This window comes from Chiloscyllium plagiosum, unplaced genomic scaffold, assembly GCF_037043375.1.
Source record: "Chiloscyllium plagiosum isolate Xiang-an unplaced genomic scaffold, Cpla_swu_hap1 HiC_scaffold_22, whole genome shotgun sequence".
NCBI lineage: Eukaryota > Metazoa > Chordata > Chondrichthyes > Orectolobiformes > Hemiscylliidae > Chiloscyllium > Chiloscyllium plagiosum.
The window spans coordinates 27,550,232-27,571,692 of record NW_028270160.1 but is presented as its reverse complement, the minus strand read 5'-3'; the positions used below and the strand labels follow the sequence as shown (position 1 = coordinate 27,571,692).

The 21,461-nt window shown below is 38.7% G+C and overlaps 1 protein-coding gene across 1 annotated transcript in view; it reads right to left on the bottom strand.

Annotated features, from left to right (window-relative positions):
- Window positions 1–3,407: 3,407 nt before the first annotated feature.
- LOC122561187 (G protein-coupled receptor kinase 5-like) overlaps window positions 3,408–21,461 on the bottom strand; it is a 233,515-nt gene continuing 215,461 nt past the window's right edge. Inside the window, exons 13-16 of the mRNA XM_043712718.2 lie at window positions 15,602–15,739; window positions 14,279–14,416; window positions 12,259–12,390; window positions 3,408–4,126 (exon numbers count right to left, since the gene is read on the bottom strand). Of these exons, the coding sequence (XP_043568653.1) occupies window positions 4,025–4,126; window positions 12,259–12,390; window positions 14,279–14,416; window positions 15,602–15,739 (510 nt within the window). The 3' untranslated portion in view covers window positions 3,408–4,024. The remainder of the gene's footprint in view (window positions 4,127–12,258; window positions 12,391–14,278; window positions 14,417–15,601; window positions 15,740–21,461) is intronic.

The following is a 21,461-nucleotide window of genomic DNA, read 5'->3' as shown; positions in this document are numbered from 1 at the left end:
TGTACCCAAGCCACTTGTGGATACTGTTAACAAGAAGTACAGTTAATGGGATGGTGAATACAGTATCATTTGTTTGATCTTTCAGTTTGGAGTTGGCAAAAACAATACATCGTACAGTTTTGCACACACAGAAATGCTGTATATGTGGCTCATCTACATTAATTGCATCAGTTATTTGTTTAACTCATAATAAGGATGTACTTGTTCAGACAAAAGCTACTATGTTGTTCAAAATAGCCTTTATAAACATGATGTTTTGCATTTTGTGTGTGAAGCAAGAAGAAAGTTGGACCCTTTTTCTCATAAAACTCAAGAAAATGGTATGAAGAGGTTTGCAGTAAAAACCAACAGATCATTAAAGACAATCTTGAAGTGACAAAAAAAAATCAGGAGTTCTGAAAATCCAGAAATAATGTCAACAACTGTATTTAGACATATAATCATTTTAAATTTACAGATCAAAGATACAGTACTTTCTTCTTTCAATTCAAATGTTCCTGTTTTCATTTTACTAAAAACAACTGTTTTTAATCTAGTTACAGCAGCACTGTGCATTTTTTTGGACATTAGTTACTAAGAATGAAGAGCAGTCAGAGAAGACAGAAGCCATGGTCCTCAGTACCATCCCAAACCAGAGGGAAAAGATGAAAGTGTAATTCCCTGAAAAGAAGCTGTAAACCTTTGGATACCATAATTGATTGATATTATTAATACAGAACAAATGGCAGTTATCATTCTATTGGAAAACATATAAACTCACACTGATACAAAAAGTGACAATTACATCATTCATTTAAGAATTATTACAAACAGGAAATGTTTGTTTAAAACAGACCTTCTGACATTGATACCAGATAATAGTATGATTAAAAAGTTCTTCACAATTTTCATTCTGACAATTTCAAAACAAAACTTCATGTATCAGTTTCCCTCAAGGTTAACTTGATATTTTGTATTTATTTGTTCAATTGGATATTTCTTGCTTTTGTTGGACTTAAGACCTCAGAAAATTAGTATTAATAAAGTGGCAGATCTCACGAAGCATCTGATCGACAATAGGCTTTACCGATTTAATTGTTTAACAATTTATTTTCACAACCAAGGTGAAGATATGCAAATTTAAATTAAATATGTTAAGAATGTGACATAAAATGCAAAGAAGGGAGAATATTTAAAAACAAATCATGTAGGATTTAATTTGAAATGCATGTTTCATTACTTTAGTAAAGATGGACAAAGTAAATCTTATCCACTTAAATAAACTCTACAGTTGGTACAAGTACTCTGCCAAACTGTTTAACAGGCCAAACTATGACTGAAGTGAAATCAACTCTAAATTGTTTTTAGCTGCAAGATTATTTATTTTGAATTGAATGGCAAATTGTATGTGCTTCTGGCTCATCCTGCAATGAAGTCCAAAAATAAACAGCCTTTTCTAAGTCCTACACAGAAGAATGCAAGTTATTCTCTTTCCATAGTTATTTGTGCATGTTGCGTATATATTTCATACTATCCAGTTACTACCCCGATCAATAACGTCAAATCTTACTCATCTTCTAACAGCTCTCCAGTACTTTGCCAATTACCAAGCCAAAAAGCAGACTACCCCCATCACTACATGACACTGTTGTAATCATTAGGATTTTACAGGTAAACCTGGAGACCAGCATCTCAAGGCATTCTTAGATGGAAACTAGTGGAATTCATTGAAAACCTTAAGACAAAATAAATGCTCGATTTAAAGAACTTAAAAATGGATTTTAAATCTGGAAATATTAACAACAGTACATTCAAAGCACAAGAGAATTCAGCTTTAGCTGATATTTATTAGAAAGCACTTAATTCAAATTTTGTTAATATCATGCTTCCATATGATATCAAAAAAAAGAATTTTCTAACTTATATTTTCATTTTATTAATGAAAATTGTAAATTCCTGTTAAGTGAATATTATTATTATATCAGTTACCCAACAATACAACTGAATTAATTTTAGTGAAACATTACTATTCATTATATAAATTACTGAAAATTAAACAGAATGGGAAACTGGTTTAATTTCAAAAAATTTCCCATTGTGATAGCATTACACATGGGATGTGACCTGCTCGAGATTCTACAGTTTACTGTAATCTTCAAAAACTTTAATACAATTTTGTCACAATACTTATTCAATTAACAGGAATCGACTTTGCACCAATAATATTGTCAGCAAGGTAAATGTTTATTCATCTAATGTTTATTGATCTTTGTAGATGGTCACTTTGGTAGAGGTAACCCTTACACCACATCTGACAGTACAATCTACACCTTTATAAATGACATGACGCTATTTGAACTATACATAAATATTATGAAAATAAATGTGCCCAGAATCGAGGAGTGAAATAAACTTTTGAATTATTAGTTTCAGCTTTAATTCTACTCTATAATTCATCATATGTATATTTCCTCTAAAAGGTAGCATCATTTCTCAAAGGGCTGCGCAGCCCTTTCTATGAGTGCAAATAATCCTCAAATTTGATATAGGATATGCACAAAAACGTATAACTGCAAAACTCCTAGGTGAGATTAAGGACGCAAAATGTATATTATGTAGAATCAAGCAGGCATGTGTATTGGTAAATCCTTAAAGTCCAGAGGAGCGTACAGCCTTATGTGTACAGACTGATGTATATCAATTAATTTTGGTCCATAAATTCTTCTTATCCATTATCCATAACATACATAGATAGGGCAGTGGATATGAGACGACAGGGGGGGGGGGGGGGGGGGGGTGTTGGATGGCTGCAAGTGTCTGAAATGGCTTTGCATGTTATTTTCTTTCTAAACAATTAGCCTTTAGATCACCATCCAAAGTTAACTTGAATCCATAGCTCTGCCAAGACAGCCATCAATAGACGTACAAGAATCACTGAGAATGGTGGTTCATTTCACCTTACTCCTCTTTAATGACTGCCCTTCCCCAGTAGCTGGGCCAGGACTGAAAAGGCCACACCAAATTAAGATTCCTTTCCAATTATCGATCTAATTTAACAGCATGTCTCATGACCCTAATACTCCAGTGCCCAAATTGCCACATTTTCCTACTATTATTTAAAATTCCATGAGACTTGTTTCACACAGATCACAACACTTAACGAGTAAGTAAGATGCTATTCCAACTAGTCCAAGGTATATGGCATATTTAAGTGGTATAAGGGTTCAACCAGATTCAGTTTTAGTCCTGTCAAAAGTAGGTTCTTTTCCCCCCATCAAGTTTGCATTTTCACTTTGAAAATCCTATTGTTTATATGCTATGAAAAGCTCCCTAAAAATTGTAAAATACATTCACTTTGATTAAAATGTCCCTTTCAGAGAAATCATAGGAAAGATGTATTTGTTAAATAAAAATGAAATAAAAAGCAGTACAAATGAAAGCAACATTTAATAAAATTTCAGGATAAGACAAACTACAAAAATATAAAATGACTGCAGATATGGCAAAAGAATATGAAAAAATGTTCTATTGCAGATTTAAAAAGTTCTCTTTCATTGTTAAATGCTGAGGAAGTCTTAAATCACAATTCATAAAAATACATAAGATGTTCATTGGTGGAATCAGCACATGGCTTTACAGCTGCTGGGCAGAAAATATACATCCCAATTCTGACTTACTTTAAATACAAATGTACAAAATGTAAACCGAGACAGTTATAGAGAAATTTACAAAACCTCCTTTTTTTTTAATAAAGACAAAATACAGTTCTGGTATAATGCTATATTTAAATACGTGCAAGTGACCATTTTCATTGATTTGCTATTGCAATATTCTAAGGAGACACCATCTTGTTTCAAATGTCATGATCCCAACCTGCAAGACAGACCTGAGAGGAAGTGAGGCAGCTAGACCAACAAAAATGGAGCGGCTCTGTCGTGTGGAATGAATACCCTACCAGGAACTGGTGCTTTCCCGCTAAATAGTTCCAGAAAATGGGAAAAGCTGAAGAATACAAAGAATCACCACACGAACGATGAGCTGAGGACTAGCTATTTCCTCCAGAGTTTGAATTAGCTTGATGGCAATTCATGTGATGATTGGAATGGGCCTTCACATTTGTAGTGCTGTTTGAATGACTATGATGATTCTGAAAAAGAAATTACAGTGTATGACCTTGTTTGAATGCAACAGGAAGACAGATGAAATTCTGTTTGAATGAACCAACTGAATAATTTAACTAAGTTGCTGCACTGGAGAAATATGGCAATGTTTAGAAACCTTAAGTGGAAAACTTAACCTTTTGCATTACAAAGTAAATTTATGGCAAGGATCTTCTTCCATTTTCACTACTATTTCTTTAGTTTTCCTTTTCACATGTACACTTGTTACCTTTGTGAATCACTTGTGAAGCTGAGGCAAGAAGTGACATTTTGTTCTAATGTTAAAAGCATTTCATGGTTCAGCTAAGGACAAATATACTTACCTCCAAGAAGGAATTTCTGGTTCAAGTTATTTTCTCACTCAGCCACCTAAGCATTTACTTCGACTCTATTTTGATACAATATAATAACAAGTGTAACATATTTAAAACATATTTTATCTGTTATATTTTTGATGTAATGGTATTGCCAAATAATAAATTTGTAATTCAAAATGCTCAGATGTGTACCTTTATAGGTCACTACTGAGTATGTCTACAATCACTGTTTTAAAAGATCTCTCTCTTTATTGAGCAAAAAAATTGGGAGTCCCTTGTAGAGAGCTTTAGGGATATGCAGTAAAAGCTGACCTAGCCAGCAATGCCAACATCCTGTGTATAATGGTACAATAAAAAGACAATGAATCTCCAGAGTATGGATAGTTTTTAACTTTCTCTGCCTTTCCTGTGGTAGAAATGCCAGCCCTTTGTCCAATTCCCCTCTATGTGCATTGTCAAAACTAGATGGTCTGCACAGGAACATCACAGACAACAATCCATGTTTAAATCAACACCATATCCCAATATGTTATGAAGGGAAATATAGGCCATTTATACACTAAATTGTCTGATTGTTATAGAATTTGTTCCTCAATACTGGGGGTGAAACTGGGATCCCTTCAACATGCTGCCTTTACAACATGTAACTAAACATAAGCAGCAGCAAAGATGTGTAATGCAAATTCACCTTCCTAAAAAGGAGAGTGTTACATGTCAGAAGTATGACAGAATAATCATGAAGTCAAAAAGAAATCATTTTCCACACACTGGCTTGGACTGACTATTTAAGGGTCTTCTCCCATTATTCCTGAGATTTAATCAGCGGTAGAAGAGAGACACGCCAAGCATCTAGCCTGGATTCTTTCACGGCTTGGAAAGATACCTCATTACAGGACCACAATTCCACTCTCCAAAATACCCTGTGCACAACCTGCATTTTCCCTCCCACCCATTTCAATCATGAGGCATGGTTCCAGTGAGACTTCTCCCACTTAACTTCATATCTGGCTCCATCAAGGAATGCCATTGAGGGCTGGATGCAGTTGTAGAAGGGGCCAGTGTGGAGTCAGGACAGCTCCTGGCTATTTGACTGGCCAGAAGCTTTTGGAAATGGGGAGTGGTGGGCACAGAGATTTCCTCCCTAGATGGGGGCAAGATGCCTGGTTGAAGCTAATTAATAGCCAAATGGCTGTTACAAAGCTGTGGAGTGAGCTGGTCAAGTGGGTGTCAGGTTCGCCCAGCACAGGAGTGGGGAACCTGCGGCCTTAAGGCTGCATGCGGCCTTCTAGGCCATTGGGTGTGGCCTTTTGAATGAATCCAAATTTTGCAGAACAAATCTTTTATTTTTTATTAATATGTTTTTTTTCATCCTTTATTATTTTTATTTTAATCTTAAAATGAATGTATTTAAAATACCAGACAGTAAAAGAAAATTCAACGAAATAATCCTCACAGACTGACTGCCACAATTAAAAAAAATGTGAATTTTGAAGAATATATAATTGAAGTTTCTTGGATGCGGCCTTATTAGATTACAACTAACATAATGTGGCCTTCCAACATGAAAAGGTTCCCCACCTCTGGCCCAGCAGTTCTTACATAGGGCAGGGGTGGAATCTCACACAGTGTAAAATCCAGGCCATTATAATCATAATGACTTTGAAATGATATGACATTACAGGTGGGCATTGCACTGATATAATGAGTGGAGTCTTTTAATTTCCAAAGTCCAAGTTGCAATCTTATTCGGGATTTATTCTCACCACATCATATCAAACTTGCCACATTAACTTATGGTGTTTCTCATGCCCAATTCTGGGCCCATCTTAACACGCACCATAACCAAAACAACTCACCCACTCAGTGAAATCTGCTGAAAGACTGGCTTCCCTTGCAGCAGCACCATATTGAAAAGGCCACGGTGCTGTTGGACAAGTGCTGGCATTCTGAAGTTATCCTGTTCGGTGACAGACAGTCATCCTAGATGTTAGAGAAGGGAAGGGATTCACCAACAGGGACCTGAATATCCTGGTGGAATGGGGTGGTGTAGAGTAGTGGCCTCCTCTTCCTGAGGACCGTCAGAATAAGTCTTGATACCAGCCCCTGGCAACCTTGCCCGAGGTCACCACCCATGTCAGTGCCTCATCCACGGTCCAGAAGAACAGCCGGCAAAGCCACAAGAAGGTCAATGACCTCGTTGCGCTGCATCAGGGAATGTGCTACATGTTCTGTTTCTTCACACTCATTCCATCTCTGCAGCTGCGCCCACCTCCCACTGCATTCCCACAATATCCTCCCTTGCTCCAACTTGCCAAAACAGTAGCCATGCATACCCTCTGTGCTGCCTTGTCACCTTTTTGATCAGCTGGACTAGGACTAAAAGCTGTTGCACCCACCTTCATCTTAGTCAATCCTTCCCTTTCTCTCATTCTCAGCTTGCAGTCCCTAGTCATGAATTCTGTTACCCAAGGACTGCTGACAACCACATTTGGTTTCCTGGCTTTGTCTGCACAAAACACCAAGGTTAGACAGTGATGAAAAATATGGTGCTGGAAAAACACAGCAGGCCAGGCAACATCCGAGGAGCAGGAGAAGCGACGTTTCAGGCATAAGCCCTTCTTCAGAAATGATTCCTGAAGAAGGCCTTATGCCCGAAACGTCGATTCTCCTGCTCCTCGGATGCTGCCTGGCCTGCTGTGTTTTTCCAGCACCACATTTTTCAACTCTGGTCTCCAGCATCTGCAGTCTTCACTTTCTCCAAGGTTAGACAGTTGCATTGTGATCCTGGTAGCTCTGGATGAGGGGGTAATACACAAAACAAAAAAAAATTGCAAGAGAGGTTTGCTATGCCCACACAGGTAGGGGCAAATTTAGTGTTGTGCAAAAAGAGCAAACAAGCAGCCCTGAGAGGTTGCCTGGTCCAGTCTGTGACCTGGGTGTCTGGCCTGGAACACAGTGTCTTTGCAGGAGTATTCCAATTATACTGGCTACTGTATTTCAGTGTGTAGCATTACACTGTAGTAGTGTATGCACTGTAACTGGATTGAAGACGTGCCATGATGGCACAGCAACTGGCACATGTTGAACATGGGGCGTGTGTGGCCTCTGTCTTGGAGAATGACCTGAAATGTTGGTAATGGAGGTTCAAGATGCCAGTTCAAAAGAGCAAGGGGCGAGGCATAGTCGCCAGGTATCCGCTTGGACTTCCGTGTTGGTAATTTTCATGGTCGTTGACAAAAAGCTGCATACTAATGCGGTGAGATATGCAGTTAGTAAGGGTGAGGATGAGCAATAATCCCCGCTAACAGGCACCTCATTGTTACCTTGTGAGAATCTGTCTCAACACCTGGAACTTGGCTGGAAAATGCAGTGAGTGGCTGTATATTGAGAAAGATCTCACTCAACTTCTCCCGTGATTCTCAGGCTTCTTGTTGGAGCACATGCCAATCAGGACCTCATGAGATTCCACTCATCGTCTGGCACAAGTTTCCTGGCTACTGCATCAATTCTTTTTCTATATCTGACAGCTGACCTTCACTTCCCATGTCAAGTTCCCCTTTAGCAAGTATCTTTCTGGCCAAAATAATTTGTGTTTAACTCAGTGTCTATTGTCTTTGTACTCTGTGAAACAACTTGATATGTTTATCTGCACACGGATGCTTTATAAATATTATTGCAACTTCTGCAAGCTCCAATATACATTGCGAAGCACCATGGGTCTAACCATACTCTAAATATATAAAATGACATTACTTATTTACGTGATAAGTAAAAATTGACTAGGTAATTCATATTAAGAATGTGAAAGTGTATGAGATTGTAAACTCAAAAACCAATTGAATGAACTGAAAACAAGTTCTTGCGGAAGTTATCGTCAATTATTGAATGGTGTACTGTTTCACCAGAACAAACGTTCAGGCTCTGTTGTCAACAAGAAGCAAAGAGTCAACTGTTGAAATTGCAACATCATTTTGAAGCTGGAATCTAATTCTACAAAGAACTGCACATTCCATCTTGATCTGTATACATTTGCGTACAGAGTGGTGTTTATTAAAGGAAATACATCATTGTACTTGTTTTAGACTAAATTTCTTTGTATCATGAAAATTTATAGAACAAACATTAAAAAGAGTCAGGATTTGCTTACAGGAATATTCGTAGTGTGCACTTTGAGTATGGTAAAAATATAATTGCAAATGTGCACACTGAGCTAGTCCAAATTCAGGAAACTTTATTTGCTTACAAAGGGAAGCTGCCAAAAATAGAAAATCAAAAATGAAACAACGTCGCTCTGGTTAATGTCATGTAAAATTTTTGTCATACTATAGAAACACGAGCCATTCAGCCTCTCAAATTCATTCCATCCATTTCAATGAAGTCAATAAAGGATAGATTTGTATCCACTGGCGTTCAGAAGAGGAGGTGGCAACTTGATTGAAAAATAAGAGTCTTCTTGTGGCAGAGTCTGGTACTGGGGGTAATCGTTAAAAAATAAGGGGATACCTAATCAGGATAGAAATACAAATTGTTCTATTATAATGTGACAGTTGTGTTGCTCTGCAACCTCGTGCTGTGGAAAATCGCACTGTAGGTTGCTAACAGCAAATCGCTATACCTGTTCAGTGGAAAGTCCGCACGATGCAAACAACATCCACAATTTGTCAATCGTGTTATGGCCAATTTGCATTAATGAAACACGCGTTATAGCAGAACAACCTGAGGAGCAAATTTCTTCTCAGAGAGGGTTGTTAGTCTTTGGAACTCTGTTCTCGAAAGGTGGTGCGGGAAGCAGAGTCTTTGAATATTTTTAAGGTGGCAATCAATTCTTTATTAGCAAGGGGATGAAAGGTTATAGGGGATAGGCAAGAACATGGAATAACCAGATCAGCCTTAATCTTACTGAATAGCAGAGCCGGTTTGAGTGTTCTATTTTTGCTCCTAATATGGATGGCTATATATTTATTTATACCCCAGTCCCACCTGTTTGTCTTTCCTCCAAATCCCTGATTTTCTTACCTAACCTTACTAATGCTTGATCCCTTACTGTCTGTGATATAAATTAATGAGTTACACTATAAATATGGGAGACATGATTGGGAATTTTTCAGGATGACCCAAAAAGTGGCCAGATGGTTGACACTGAGGAATACGTCTAAAGGATGATATCAGTAGTTTGGTTGAATGGTAAATGAATTCTGAAGTGCGATTCGTTCATCACCACTCCTTTAGTACCACTAGGTCAAAATCCTGCAACTCCCTCCCCTAATGGCAATGTGGCTGCATCTACACCAAGTAGACAGCAGTAATCCAAGATGGCAGCTCACCACCACCTTCGCTACTGAAGCCCATATTCCAAGAGTGAATTTACAAAAAGGTTATGCATCTGGAGAAGGCAAGCAAAGCAAGGATTGCACAATAAACTTGAGACACTGACAGGAATAAAGTGAGTGAAATACCTTGAAGTTCATATCCATACATATCTGAAGGTGGCAGGAAAGCTAAATAAGATGGCAAAAAAGGCACGTGGAATAAATAATGAATAAAACTGGATGTACTGCTGAACTGTATAATGATTGGTTCGACCCCAACTGGAGATTTGTTTGCACTCTGCACATATTACAGGAGGGACATTTTACTGCTCTCAAGAAAGTAGAGGGGAGATTTACAAGAATATGACAGGATTTGAAAATTGTAGCTATGAGGCAAGACTGGATTAGCTAGGGTTGTTTTCATTAGAATCGAGGAAGCTGAGGGGTGGTTTCATTGAGATCTCTATGATAGTGACAGACTTGAATACTGTGAACATGGAAGATCTGTTTCTTCTAATGGAGGGGCCAATTACCAAGGTGCAGAAATATAAGATGATTGGCAGAAGGATCGGAGTGTTCATGAGAAACAACATTTTTTATCCAAAGGATGGTGGCTTTCTGCAATTTGTTGCCGAGTTAGGCATTGAGATGGAAACCCTCAGCTCATTTAAAAGCAACTTGGTGTCCACCTGAAATGCTGTAACCTGTAGGGCCATGGACCCAATACTGGAAAGTGGAATTAGAATAGGTGGCTAGTTTATTCAGCCAGTGCATAAATGATTATAACTATGTTTCTAAAAAAACTGCTGATTTTAGTTTTAAACATTTCAATCCACAATGTGATGGGGAAAGGAGATGGGGAGGACAGGAATGAACTCAAATCTTCATTAAGCCTTGTGTGAAACATTAACAGTTTACAGTCATATCTTTTTCCTGTCATTTCATCCTGTGATAAAAGTGTGCATCTACATACTCAATCTTTCCATATCAGAAGATCATTACTGATGTCAAGAGTGTGGTGCTGGAAAAGCACAGCAGGTCAGGGAGCATCCGATAAGCAGGAGAATCGAGGAATTCCTGATGAAGGGCTTTTGCCCAAAACATCAATTCTCCTGCATTCCTGATGAAAGGCTTTTGCCTGAAACGTCGATTCTCCTGCTCCTCAGATGCTGCCTGACCTGCTGTGCTTTTCCAGCACCAGATTCACGACTCTAATCTCCAGCATCTATTGTCCTCACTTTCACCTACATCATTACTGATGAACAACTGAGCAGAATCTGCTGATATGCATCTGCAGGAGCTCACTCATGTAGTTAGGGATTTGTAAAGAAACTTTGCTTTATCAAGCATAGTATGTGCACAGATTTGATGTGCTGCATGGGCTCCATCTAAATTGCATAATTCACTGAGAATAGGTAAATCATGAAGACTAGTTCAAATTGAATGTTTGACATGAGTGGAAGGTAGCACTAATACCAACCAGTGCAACTCAAATTTAGGATTGAAGTGGCTCTTCACATAATCAATGATTACTATCCAGATAAAACTCCAAAATAGCGGAGGCAAACACTTTTTTAATTCCCTTGAATTATTTTAATTCCCAAGTGATGGCTGGGCAGTTATTCCTGAATGCATGAGTTCAAATACGTTGAATGGTTCCTATCTTGTAATACTCTAGAATAACCATAGTTGCACAAGCACAGATTACCACAGATGTGTAGTTCCATCAAACAGCAATTGTAAACTCTGATACCTAGAGGTGGTCCTTGATGGTCATCACGTATTGCTGAGAGCTGAAATATAAGTAACCCCTTGTTATTTGCACACTTGCATTAAAAGTTACTGAAGTTTTGGATTGGTATGTTACGAACAGAAACTCTCCATTTGTAACTTTTAACTTATTATTGGTATTGCTTAAACAAACAGTATTTTTTCAGAAGTTTTAAACTGTAAAAGATGCACGCCAACCAAAAAATGCATTTTTTCTCCTGTGAGAAGCAGGCAGCATCAATGTCCTGTCTGTCTGCTTTTATTAGAGAACAATGTAGGTTTATTGATTGAGAGAGTAGGAGCACAAGATTGCACTAACAAACATTGTGATAAAATATGATCTCAAGTTCGGTTTTACTCAGAAATCGGGTTCTGTCACTTAATGTAATGCAAAATAGGCACTGGTTTGTTGATAAAGTTTAGTAAATCAGATATATCAGCCAGATCATAGTTAATGATCTTAATGACTATTAATTCTTGGTTACGATAAATCACCAAGAACATCATTTAAATAAAAACAGGAAATGCTGGAGAAACTCAACAGGCCTGGCAGCATCTCTGGACAGAGAAACAGAGTGAACATATGACTTTTTTTAGAACTGAAGAGGGAGCTACAGCAGTAATGTGTACTACAACAGAAGCAAAGTACAACCCTCTGGTAAATGTAAGATGGACATTTCTATGCAGTGGAAAAATTACCATCCTGAGAGTGTTAGATCTCACCTGCCTCCGGAATAGCCTTTGAAGCAGACTCTTTTTGGGTGGTTCAGGGGTGTAGCTCCTGTCAAGGTCTTGAGATAAGCTTCCATTTGGACCAAACACATTTAATTCTTTAAAACATTCTGTTTCAATCATCTGCAGTGACCACAATAGAGACATATTACTGAGTGTACTACAAAAGCTAAGAACTAACCTTACTGCTTCCCCTGCTTGCTACAGATTGGTCAGGAAATTGGCTGACACTTACACTACTACAGATAGACAACCCTTTATCCAAAATCCTGAAATCCGAAAGGCTCCAAAATCCGAAGGTTTCTTTGTGAAGTTTGTTTCTCATTAACAAGATTGTTTGGTGTGCAAACAGTTAACCCAAGTCAACACCCATTTGACGAGTGTCACTCAGATGTAATGTGTGGGGGCATGGCCCAGCACTAGCAGGCCTCAATTCAGTTTCGGGGCCTGTTTTACTCACATTGCGTCTGATGTTTGGTAAGATTTTGAAAAAGAATTCACCATCAAACTGTCACTTTTTCTGAAATTTGAAAAACCAGCTGGTCCCAAGCATTTTGGATAAAGGATTATGCACCTGTACATACTACATGGTGTGGAAAAGACTGCTAACCCACAATGGAACCTACTGCCTTCATAAGATCACAGCCAAAACAGAAGCTCACTCATGTGCATCAATGTCTCGGCAGAAATGGAGTTCTGCCTGATGATGGGAGGAGGCCGCCTATGGAAATGGGAATTCTGTTCAGATCCTTTTTGGAATTGAGGATGCAGTTATGCAGAACTCTGTGTTTCAATGTCTCATTTCTAACTCCAAATATGCTAATGATTGACCAACTCGAGCCTGTGTAAATGAGTAAAAATGAGTTTGAAGGATTCCAGCAAATGTCATTCTGTGATGGTGTTTAGGAACAATAAGAAAATGGCCTGACAACAGTCCATGTAATATAGGGAGGTACATGAAGTATTTGAATTAATGTATAATTCAAAGTTTGGGAGAAGATTTGTAGAATGTATAATTTCATGCCAATTGTAGGTGCTCTGGATACATGCCACGAGGAAATGATTTGAAACCATTTAATCTCATTCCAAACACAGGCCACATAGTCACTAGTTTACATTAAATTCAAATCTTGACTGTAGAGTAGGAAGTTGACTGTTCTGCCCTCCAACGAGCACTTCTAAACCAAATTATTACCAATACCTTATTGAAGCATATTTAAGCATGTTTACTATGTGCTTTTGTGAGAACAGACTAAGCCTTGTGTGTTGGGGAGGAAATAATGTCACAGAGTGTAGAAAGCTGAACAGTATCATTTTCTAGAGAAACTAATTTAACCAAGAAAAACAGATCTCATGCTCATGGTAACCCGAGCCTGGCTCGGTTGGTAATGATATGGGGGTGATGTGGTAAGGAAGTCAGGAGTCAGCAGGTTTATTTGAGCAATTTTATCAAGAATTTGCAAGTAGTTATATTTCTGAAAAATACTGCTAGGGAGCAATATTAAGATAGTTCATGGAGACAGCAACTATAAATGTATAAATGCGCTGGAGGTGAAGATCTATGAATACTGGGTTCATTTCTAGCACATCAGTAAATGGCATAAGAAATTTGTGGAAATGTTGGAATATAATCCATGGTTTGCATCCTTGGACTGCACCAGTAATGTTAGACATCTAAATGTAGGTCTGAATATAATAAATCTAAGAGAGTGAGCTTATGCACAGCATCACTTGTTCTTAATTAAATGTTACTGTCTTGATGAGATTCAATTTCAACCACTGAATTCCGTCACTTCACACTCATTTATAAACGCTTTCTTGAGATGTAGCATTGAGGCAGTAGACTTTATATAGCTTTATTACTAGCCTCAATAGAATATTACATGTTTGATAGATATTTTCACACACTTGTCCCCATGGATGACCTAAATGACAAAATAAATTCTATTGGTCAGGTTAACAAGCAAGAGAACATAAGGGAAGTTCAAACGGGGAATGGTGTTCCGCTCACCTCATTCTGCCAGGGAATAGAAACACAGCCTGTCGAAAACTTTGAATAGAAATCATCATCTGTCTGGTCCAGGTTTACTCCTTTCACAGTGGAGAACTGTTCAATGTCCAGCACGTCTTTGCAATAGACTGCTCGTGGCTGTTAGAGGAGCAAGGAGCTGGGATAAGAATGACTGCATGCTACTCAATACTAAATTAATTTCAAACCATGGTATATTCACAAGCAGGGATAACGAAATGGAATTTTTCTTTGCTGTACTCCCTTCCACCCACCACATCACAACCTCTTTTCTTTCCAAATAATGAACACTCATCAAGCTATCACTCTCAATCCTGAGTATGAAGAATTAATTTCCAAGGAACGTAAGACACAGACTGGGGGTAAAGCTCAGGAGCCCAGCCATGTGCTTATAGTCGAGAATGCCAGACTGTTTCAATCAAGCAATTTCACGTCAATGAATTCCATTATGTCGCTTTTAAAGTGAGAGTTACTTCTTCAATTAAAGTCAGTTCTGAAAATGCTTGTCTACTGGAAACTTGGTTCAAATAGTTTAAAAACTAATGGATGTCTGAATTGATGCATTTTCTTCTTCCACAGGGTTTAGGTCTGGCTTTTAGGGATGGAGGCAGGATTTAAGAACAATGTTTCATTGTACTGTGCAACCAAGCCAACAAATTATGAATGATGTATGAATATAAATATTTAATCACTTCCTTTTCAAAATGGCCATAACACAATTCCCTGAAGCAGCTGCAAATGGTTTCTAATAGATTTTTTTGTATAAAAAATCTTACATATAACAAATTACATTAGCAATTGAAGCATTACATCAGTGGAAATTACAACAATGTCCCTGGTTGGAATAATTTGAGGTTTTACGAGATTGCGTTTGCATTACTGATAATGGCACTGCACTGAACTCATGTACAAGCGGAAAATTGGAGAGGCTGTCTTCCAAAAAAAATCCATGAGGAGGGTTAAAACAAACAAATACAACATTATGTTGTGAAAGGATTTCTGCATATTGTATCTGTTAAAATAGATTATAGACAGCAACATTCTCCATGGTTGTCATCGTAGTCTGTACACTTCTTGTATTTAGCATAATGATAATAAAGACAAATCATTAATACGTTAAAATGAATATTTTTCCCCTTTCCTAATCCTTCATTTCAGATCTGCAATACATTACAGGAAAACAATGGTGATTCAATTTATTTTTAGTCAAGAACATATCCCCTCATAAATCATTCTGATTACCGCAGTAAATAATGGTTTCAATGTAATTGCAACGACTGCTGGTAATATTGTCTCATTACTCACATCAGGAACAAACGGAGGCTCCATTATGCCCGCTTCCAATCGTTTGAAATTGATATTCCGGAAGAATGGGTTTTTCTTCACATCGGAAGCACCTCCTCCTGCACAACCCAATCTTTGCTTGGGGTCTTTGGTTAGCAACTATTGAGAAAACATTCAGGGGTTTTACATTGTAACAGCTTTGGTAGATCTTCAGCTACCAATTTTTCAAACAGAAGAGAAAGATTGACATATGTGAAGATGGGCATCCACCACTCTCAGTCTCTCATACACAAAAGCATCAGGGCTCATTTTTAGACTTGGCATTAATCTATGTGAAACTGCACACTTTTGTCTACATAAGACAAAGTGCAGTTGGCATAGGTAACAATTTACTTAAGGTCCTGTACATTTTATACTTTTACTTCCATCAGTTTCTTCAAAGTCTTTAGCTTATTTTGGCTAAGCTCAGTTATTAGACTAGCTGGATGTATGGTACGGATTATCAGTCCCAAAGTATGCACATATTCTGTGGGAATTCCAGGATACTCCTCATAGCATGGACAACTACATGTGCAGCAAGGATTGTCCACTCAAACACCTGGACCTCTGGGTTTTGGAGCTCGAATGGCAGGTGGTATCATTCAGCTGCACCCATGAGGCTCAGAGCTACATGGATAGATGTTTCTGCATGGGGACATTCCATAGTTTACCAGTATGTAGGCAGGGAGGGAATGCACTACTGCCAGACAGTCAGGGAAGGCCAGGCAGGTAGTGTAAGAGTGCCCTGAATGCGTCTCACTCTCCACTAGCTACCTGAAGGAACAATGCTCCAAAAGCTTGTACTTCCAAAAAAACCTTTTAGACTATAACCTGGTGTTGTGTGATTTTTAACTCTCTCCAATTGGTATCAGTTCTGAATACTAGTGAGAACAACATTTCCCATGAGTGCAGCTAGAGCTACGTCCAGGACACCAAGGCTGGCTCAGCCTCATTTGGGGGCAGGAGGGAGATGAGGAAAACAATAGAGATAGGATATTATATAAATGGGGAATAGCAATGCTTTCTGAGGCTGCAAACCTGAATCCAGAATGGTATATTGCCTAATAAAAAAGAATTGAAATGAGTGCGGTTGCTGGAAATCTGAAACAAAAACAGAAATTGCTGGAAAAGCTCAGCAGGTCTGGTTGCATCAATTGAGAGAAATAAGAGTTCACGTTTCGGGTCCAGTGACCCTTTCTCAGAGCTCCACAGATGCTGCCAGACTTGCTGAGTGTTTCTAGCCAATTTTGTTTTTGCTAATAGTATATTGCCTCCTTGGTCCCCGGGGTCAAGGATATCACTTAGCAGTTACAGAGCACATTTAGGTGAGAGTGAACAGCCAGGAGTCATGGTTCACATCAGCACGAAAGATATGGGAAGTAACAGGGATGAGGGCCTTCAGGTAGACGTTGGAAGCCTAGGAAGGAAACTACTCAGAACCCCAATTCCACGGTTGAGAGACTGCACTTACTAGAACAGATTGGAGATGCTGGATTGTTCGCCTTAGATTTAGAGGGGATATGGTAAAGGGGATCAGACAGACTGGGTAGGGAGATCCTGTTCTCTTTAGAGGAAGTGAGAACCAGAAGGCACCAATTTATACTATTCCCAGTGTCACTTGCTGGTGAATACAGAAAGAGGAGGACAGGAACAAAAAAATAATTACAATCATGAAGGGTATAGACTGGGTGGATAGAGATCAGCTTTTCCCCAGGGTGAGGGATTCAATAATGAGAGGTCACGCTTTCAAGGTGAAAGGAGAAAAGTTTAAGGGGGACACACGCGGAAAGTACTTTACTCAGACGTGGTAGGTGCCTGGAATGCATTGCCAGCAGAGGTGGTAGAGGCAGGCACAGTAGATTCATTTAAGTTGCATCTGGACAGATGTATGAGTAGGTGGGGAGCAGATGGATACAGATCCTTAGGAATTGGGTGATAGGTTTAGACAGTGGATGTGGATCGGCACAGGCTTGGAGGGTCAACGGGCCTATTCTTGGGCTGTAATTTTTCTTTGTTCTATTGCACGGTGGGGAGTTCATTAGCTTTCTGCGATCTTGAAACTGGTTCTGAAGGGCATGGGGACTGTACAAATTTGTTGTACCTGAATAAAGCCAGTAGCAATTACCCTAGTGAGTTAAATTGCTAGCGTCCTTAGGGAGAGTTTACTGACCTCTCCTTAGGTGTGCAGGGCACAACTGAAAAAATTGTGGATGACGGAAAACTTGGGTGTTTATGAACTGCAGCAGGATAGTGATAAGACTTCAGGAAGATACAAAAGTCTTGCTCAAATACATCAAACAATTGCTGAATTAATTTAATACAGAGAAATGTGAAGTGATTCATTTTGGTAGGAAAACTGAGGAAAGACAACATAAGTTAAAGGTTACAATTCTAAAGGATGTGAAGTAGTAGAGACATCTAGGAGTACATATACATAAGTCAATGAGAATGGCAGGGCAAGTTGAGAAAGTGCTTTATAAAGCATTTGGGGTTCTGAACTTTATAAATGAAGGCCAAGTGTACAAAAGCAAAAAGATTAGGTGAATATTTTTGGTACAGTGATTCAGCCTAAGCTGATGCTTTATATACCATCTCAGCATCATGCTTGAGACAGTGCAGAAAGTATTTATAAGAACAGTTCCATTGGTGAGAGACTGCACTTACTAGGACAGATTGGAGATGCTGGGATTGTTCACATGAGATTTAGAGGGGATATGGTAAAGTGTTCATAACCAAGAGAATTAAACAGACTGAGTAGGGAGGTCCTGTTCTCTTTAGAAGAAGTGAGAACCAGAAGGCACCAATTTAAGATAAATGACAAAGGTTCAAAAGCTACAGGTAAGGATGGCAGTTTCCTTCTCTAAAGGACAGGTAGGTTTTACCAACAATCGACAATGGTCATCATTAGATTCTTAATTCCGTCTTTTTTACTGAATTCAAATTCTACCATGTGCTGTGGCGGGTTTCAAATCTGGGTCCTCAGAACATTACCTGGGTCTCTGCAATAACAACCCAGTGGTAATAGGGCATCACCTTCCAGTTATGATGTGCTGGAGGCAGTTTCAATCCTGGTTTTTAAGAGGAATTGGATAATTACCTGGAGAGAAAAATGTGCAAGGCTCCAGGAAAAATTGAGGGAGTGGGACTAACTGTGTTCCTCTTGCAGCAAGTCAACATGGGCAGGACAGGTCAAATGGCCCTTTTTCATGCTGTAGCCATTTTATAATTAATGCTTTTATATGCAAATTCTTTTTTCTTCTACTTACTAATACTAATAAATGGCTATTCCTCTTGTTTTTGCATTAACTGTTGTCTTTGTCAGATATGGCAGCTACATTAAGTGATAAAAGGGCACAAGGTAGAAAAAATAAAACATGTTTTGAGTTCGAGTTAATCCTAGTGTCTGAACTGAAATATTTCTCTTATTCAATTTAAACCACATTCCCTGTAGGCACTGGGAATAAATATATGATGCAGCCATGCATGCATTTCCACTTAAAACAACGTTACTTAGGTAAAATGTATGGTCCAGGTGACATGCAAATACATGAAACTTCCTCTCCTTATTTAAATACTATTCTTCATCTTGAAAAGCAGTTTTCTTGGATCATTCCTAGAAGTACACAGTAAAAAGAAATATTCACGGTTCAGTTCCTGCTTCAAAATGAATTTACTGGAGCCTGGCAATATCTTTGAAATATGATAGACAATCAGGAGGCAGATTACATTTAAAAAAGAACCACCCTTCGTGTTATACAGTTATCTTTAATTTTATATTTTTTCCTAGCATCTCAGGCAACACCACACTACTAACTACACCACTGAGCCATCCCATAAAGCAGCGTACGATCTTAAACAGAAAACAAATAATCCACGGTCTGCAAATAAAATCAAAAAACTAGATCGGCAAACGTCGGCAACGGAAATTAAAAATAGAAAACAGTGGAAATACCAAGCAAGTCCAACAATGAGAAAGATTTTGCCAAAGCATCTACTTATATCGCGAACACATCTCCACTCTTTGCTGATCTCAATGATCTCCTGGAGATAAAACGTACATGGAAGGTGGCACAATGAAAAGGTGTAAAACATTCCCTATCTTAAAACTTTATAGCCTTATCTTGGGACAAACGTGTTGCCTTTTGATGAGCAGTTGAGTCAAATTGGCCTGTATAATATGGCATATGGAAGAAAGCATGGAGATTTCACTGAAGTATAAAAGACTCTGAAGGAGTTTGACAAGGGTGAATGCAGAGAGCTTTATTCTGGATGTGAAGTTAAAAGTACAGTGCACAGCCTCAGGACTAAGGATCTATCATTTAAGATTGAAATAAGGATAAACCTCTTCACTCAGAGGCTAAAAAGACTGAAATTCTCAATTCCAGATGAATACTTCATCACTATATTAAAGGTTGAGATAGAGTTTTGATCTCCAGAACAGAGGGATATGGGGATCAGGCATTAAGGTGAACCTTAGGTAAGGTCAGCCAAGATCTTACTGCACGGCAGACTAGATTGAATGACACACTGCTGCTCCCATTTCTTATTTTCTTATGTTTTCTGCAAAACAGTTCTGAATGGTTCATAGTTTATGTCATATTGTTTGTACTTAAGACTTATGTCCAATTTTATTAACACAATATTTTTCTTACTCATTTCAATTTTCTCTTCACTATCATTCCAACAAAAAGCTATTTTGTAAGACGCAGTGTCCGTGAAGGTTCTGACTAATACAGTCTAAACTCTGAAAATTAACAAGCCAAGTCTTCCAATCTGGATTGGAATCCCTTTTGCTGTCCCAGGGCAGACCAGAAGTTGCCCACTTGATTTGATTTAACTTAGAGTCATAGAGATGGACAGCACGGAAACAGACCCCTCGGTCCAACCTGTCCATGCCGACCAGATATCCCAACCCAATCTAGCCCCACCTGCCAGCACCCGGCCCATATCCCTCCAAACCCTACCTATTCATATACTCATCCAAATGCCTCTTAAATGTTGCAATTGTACCAGCCTCCAGCATGTCCTCTGGCAGCTCATTCCATACACGTATCACCCTCTGTGTGAAAAAGTTGCCCCTTAGGTCTCTTTTATATCTTTTCCCTCTCACCCTAAACCTATGCCCTCTAGTTCTGGACTCACCGACCTGAGGGAAAAGACTTTGTCTATTTATCCTGTCCATGCCCCTCAATTTTGGAAACCTCTGTAAGGTCACCCCTCAGCCTCTGACGCTCCAGGGAAAATAGCCCCAGCCTGTGCAACCTCTCTTTATAGCTCAAATCCTCCAACCCTGGCAACATCCTTGTAAATTGTTTCTGAACCCTTTCAAGTTTCTTCATTGATTTAATTTAATTAGTGTTGTCACATGTACTGTAATACAATAAAAAATGTTGTTTTGAACCCTCTTCTGGCAGATTGTACCATACAATGTATGAGGTAGCAGAACACAGTGCAGAATACAGTATTACAGCTGCAGGGAAGGTGCACAGAGACAGAGGTCAACATTAATATTTGAGAGGTCAGTTAAAAACTCTGGTAGCAGCGGGGAAGAAGTTGTTCTTGAATCTGTTTGTATATGTATTCAAACTTTTATATTTTCTTCCTGACAGAAGAGGGTGGAAGAGAGTATAACTGGGGTGGGAGGGTATTTGATTGTGTAGATTGCTTTCCTGAGGTAGCAGAAAAACTCTGGGCGAGGAGCCTTCCGGTAGTCCAGTACTGCAAACAATGGAGGCAGCAGAAAACGTGGATCAGTGCTGAAATTATAGCCTTTTATTTGCAGAAGTAGTTGCTATATGGCATAGCTTAAAGTTCCTAGAGCTACCATGGGAGTCACTGATAG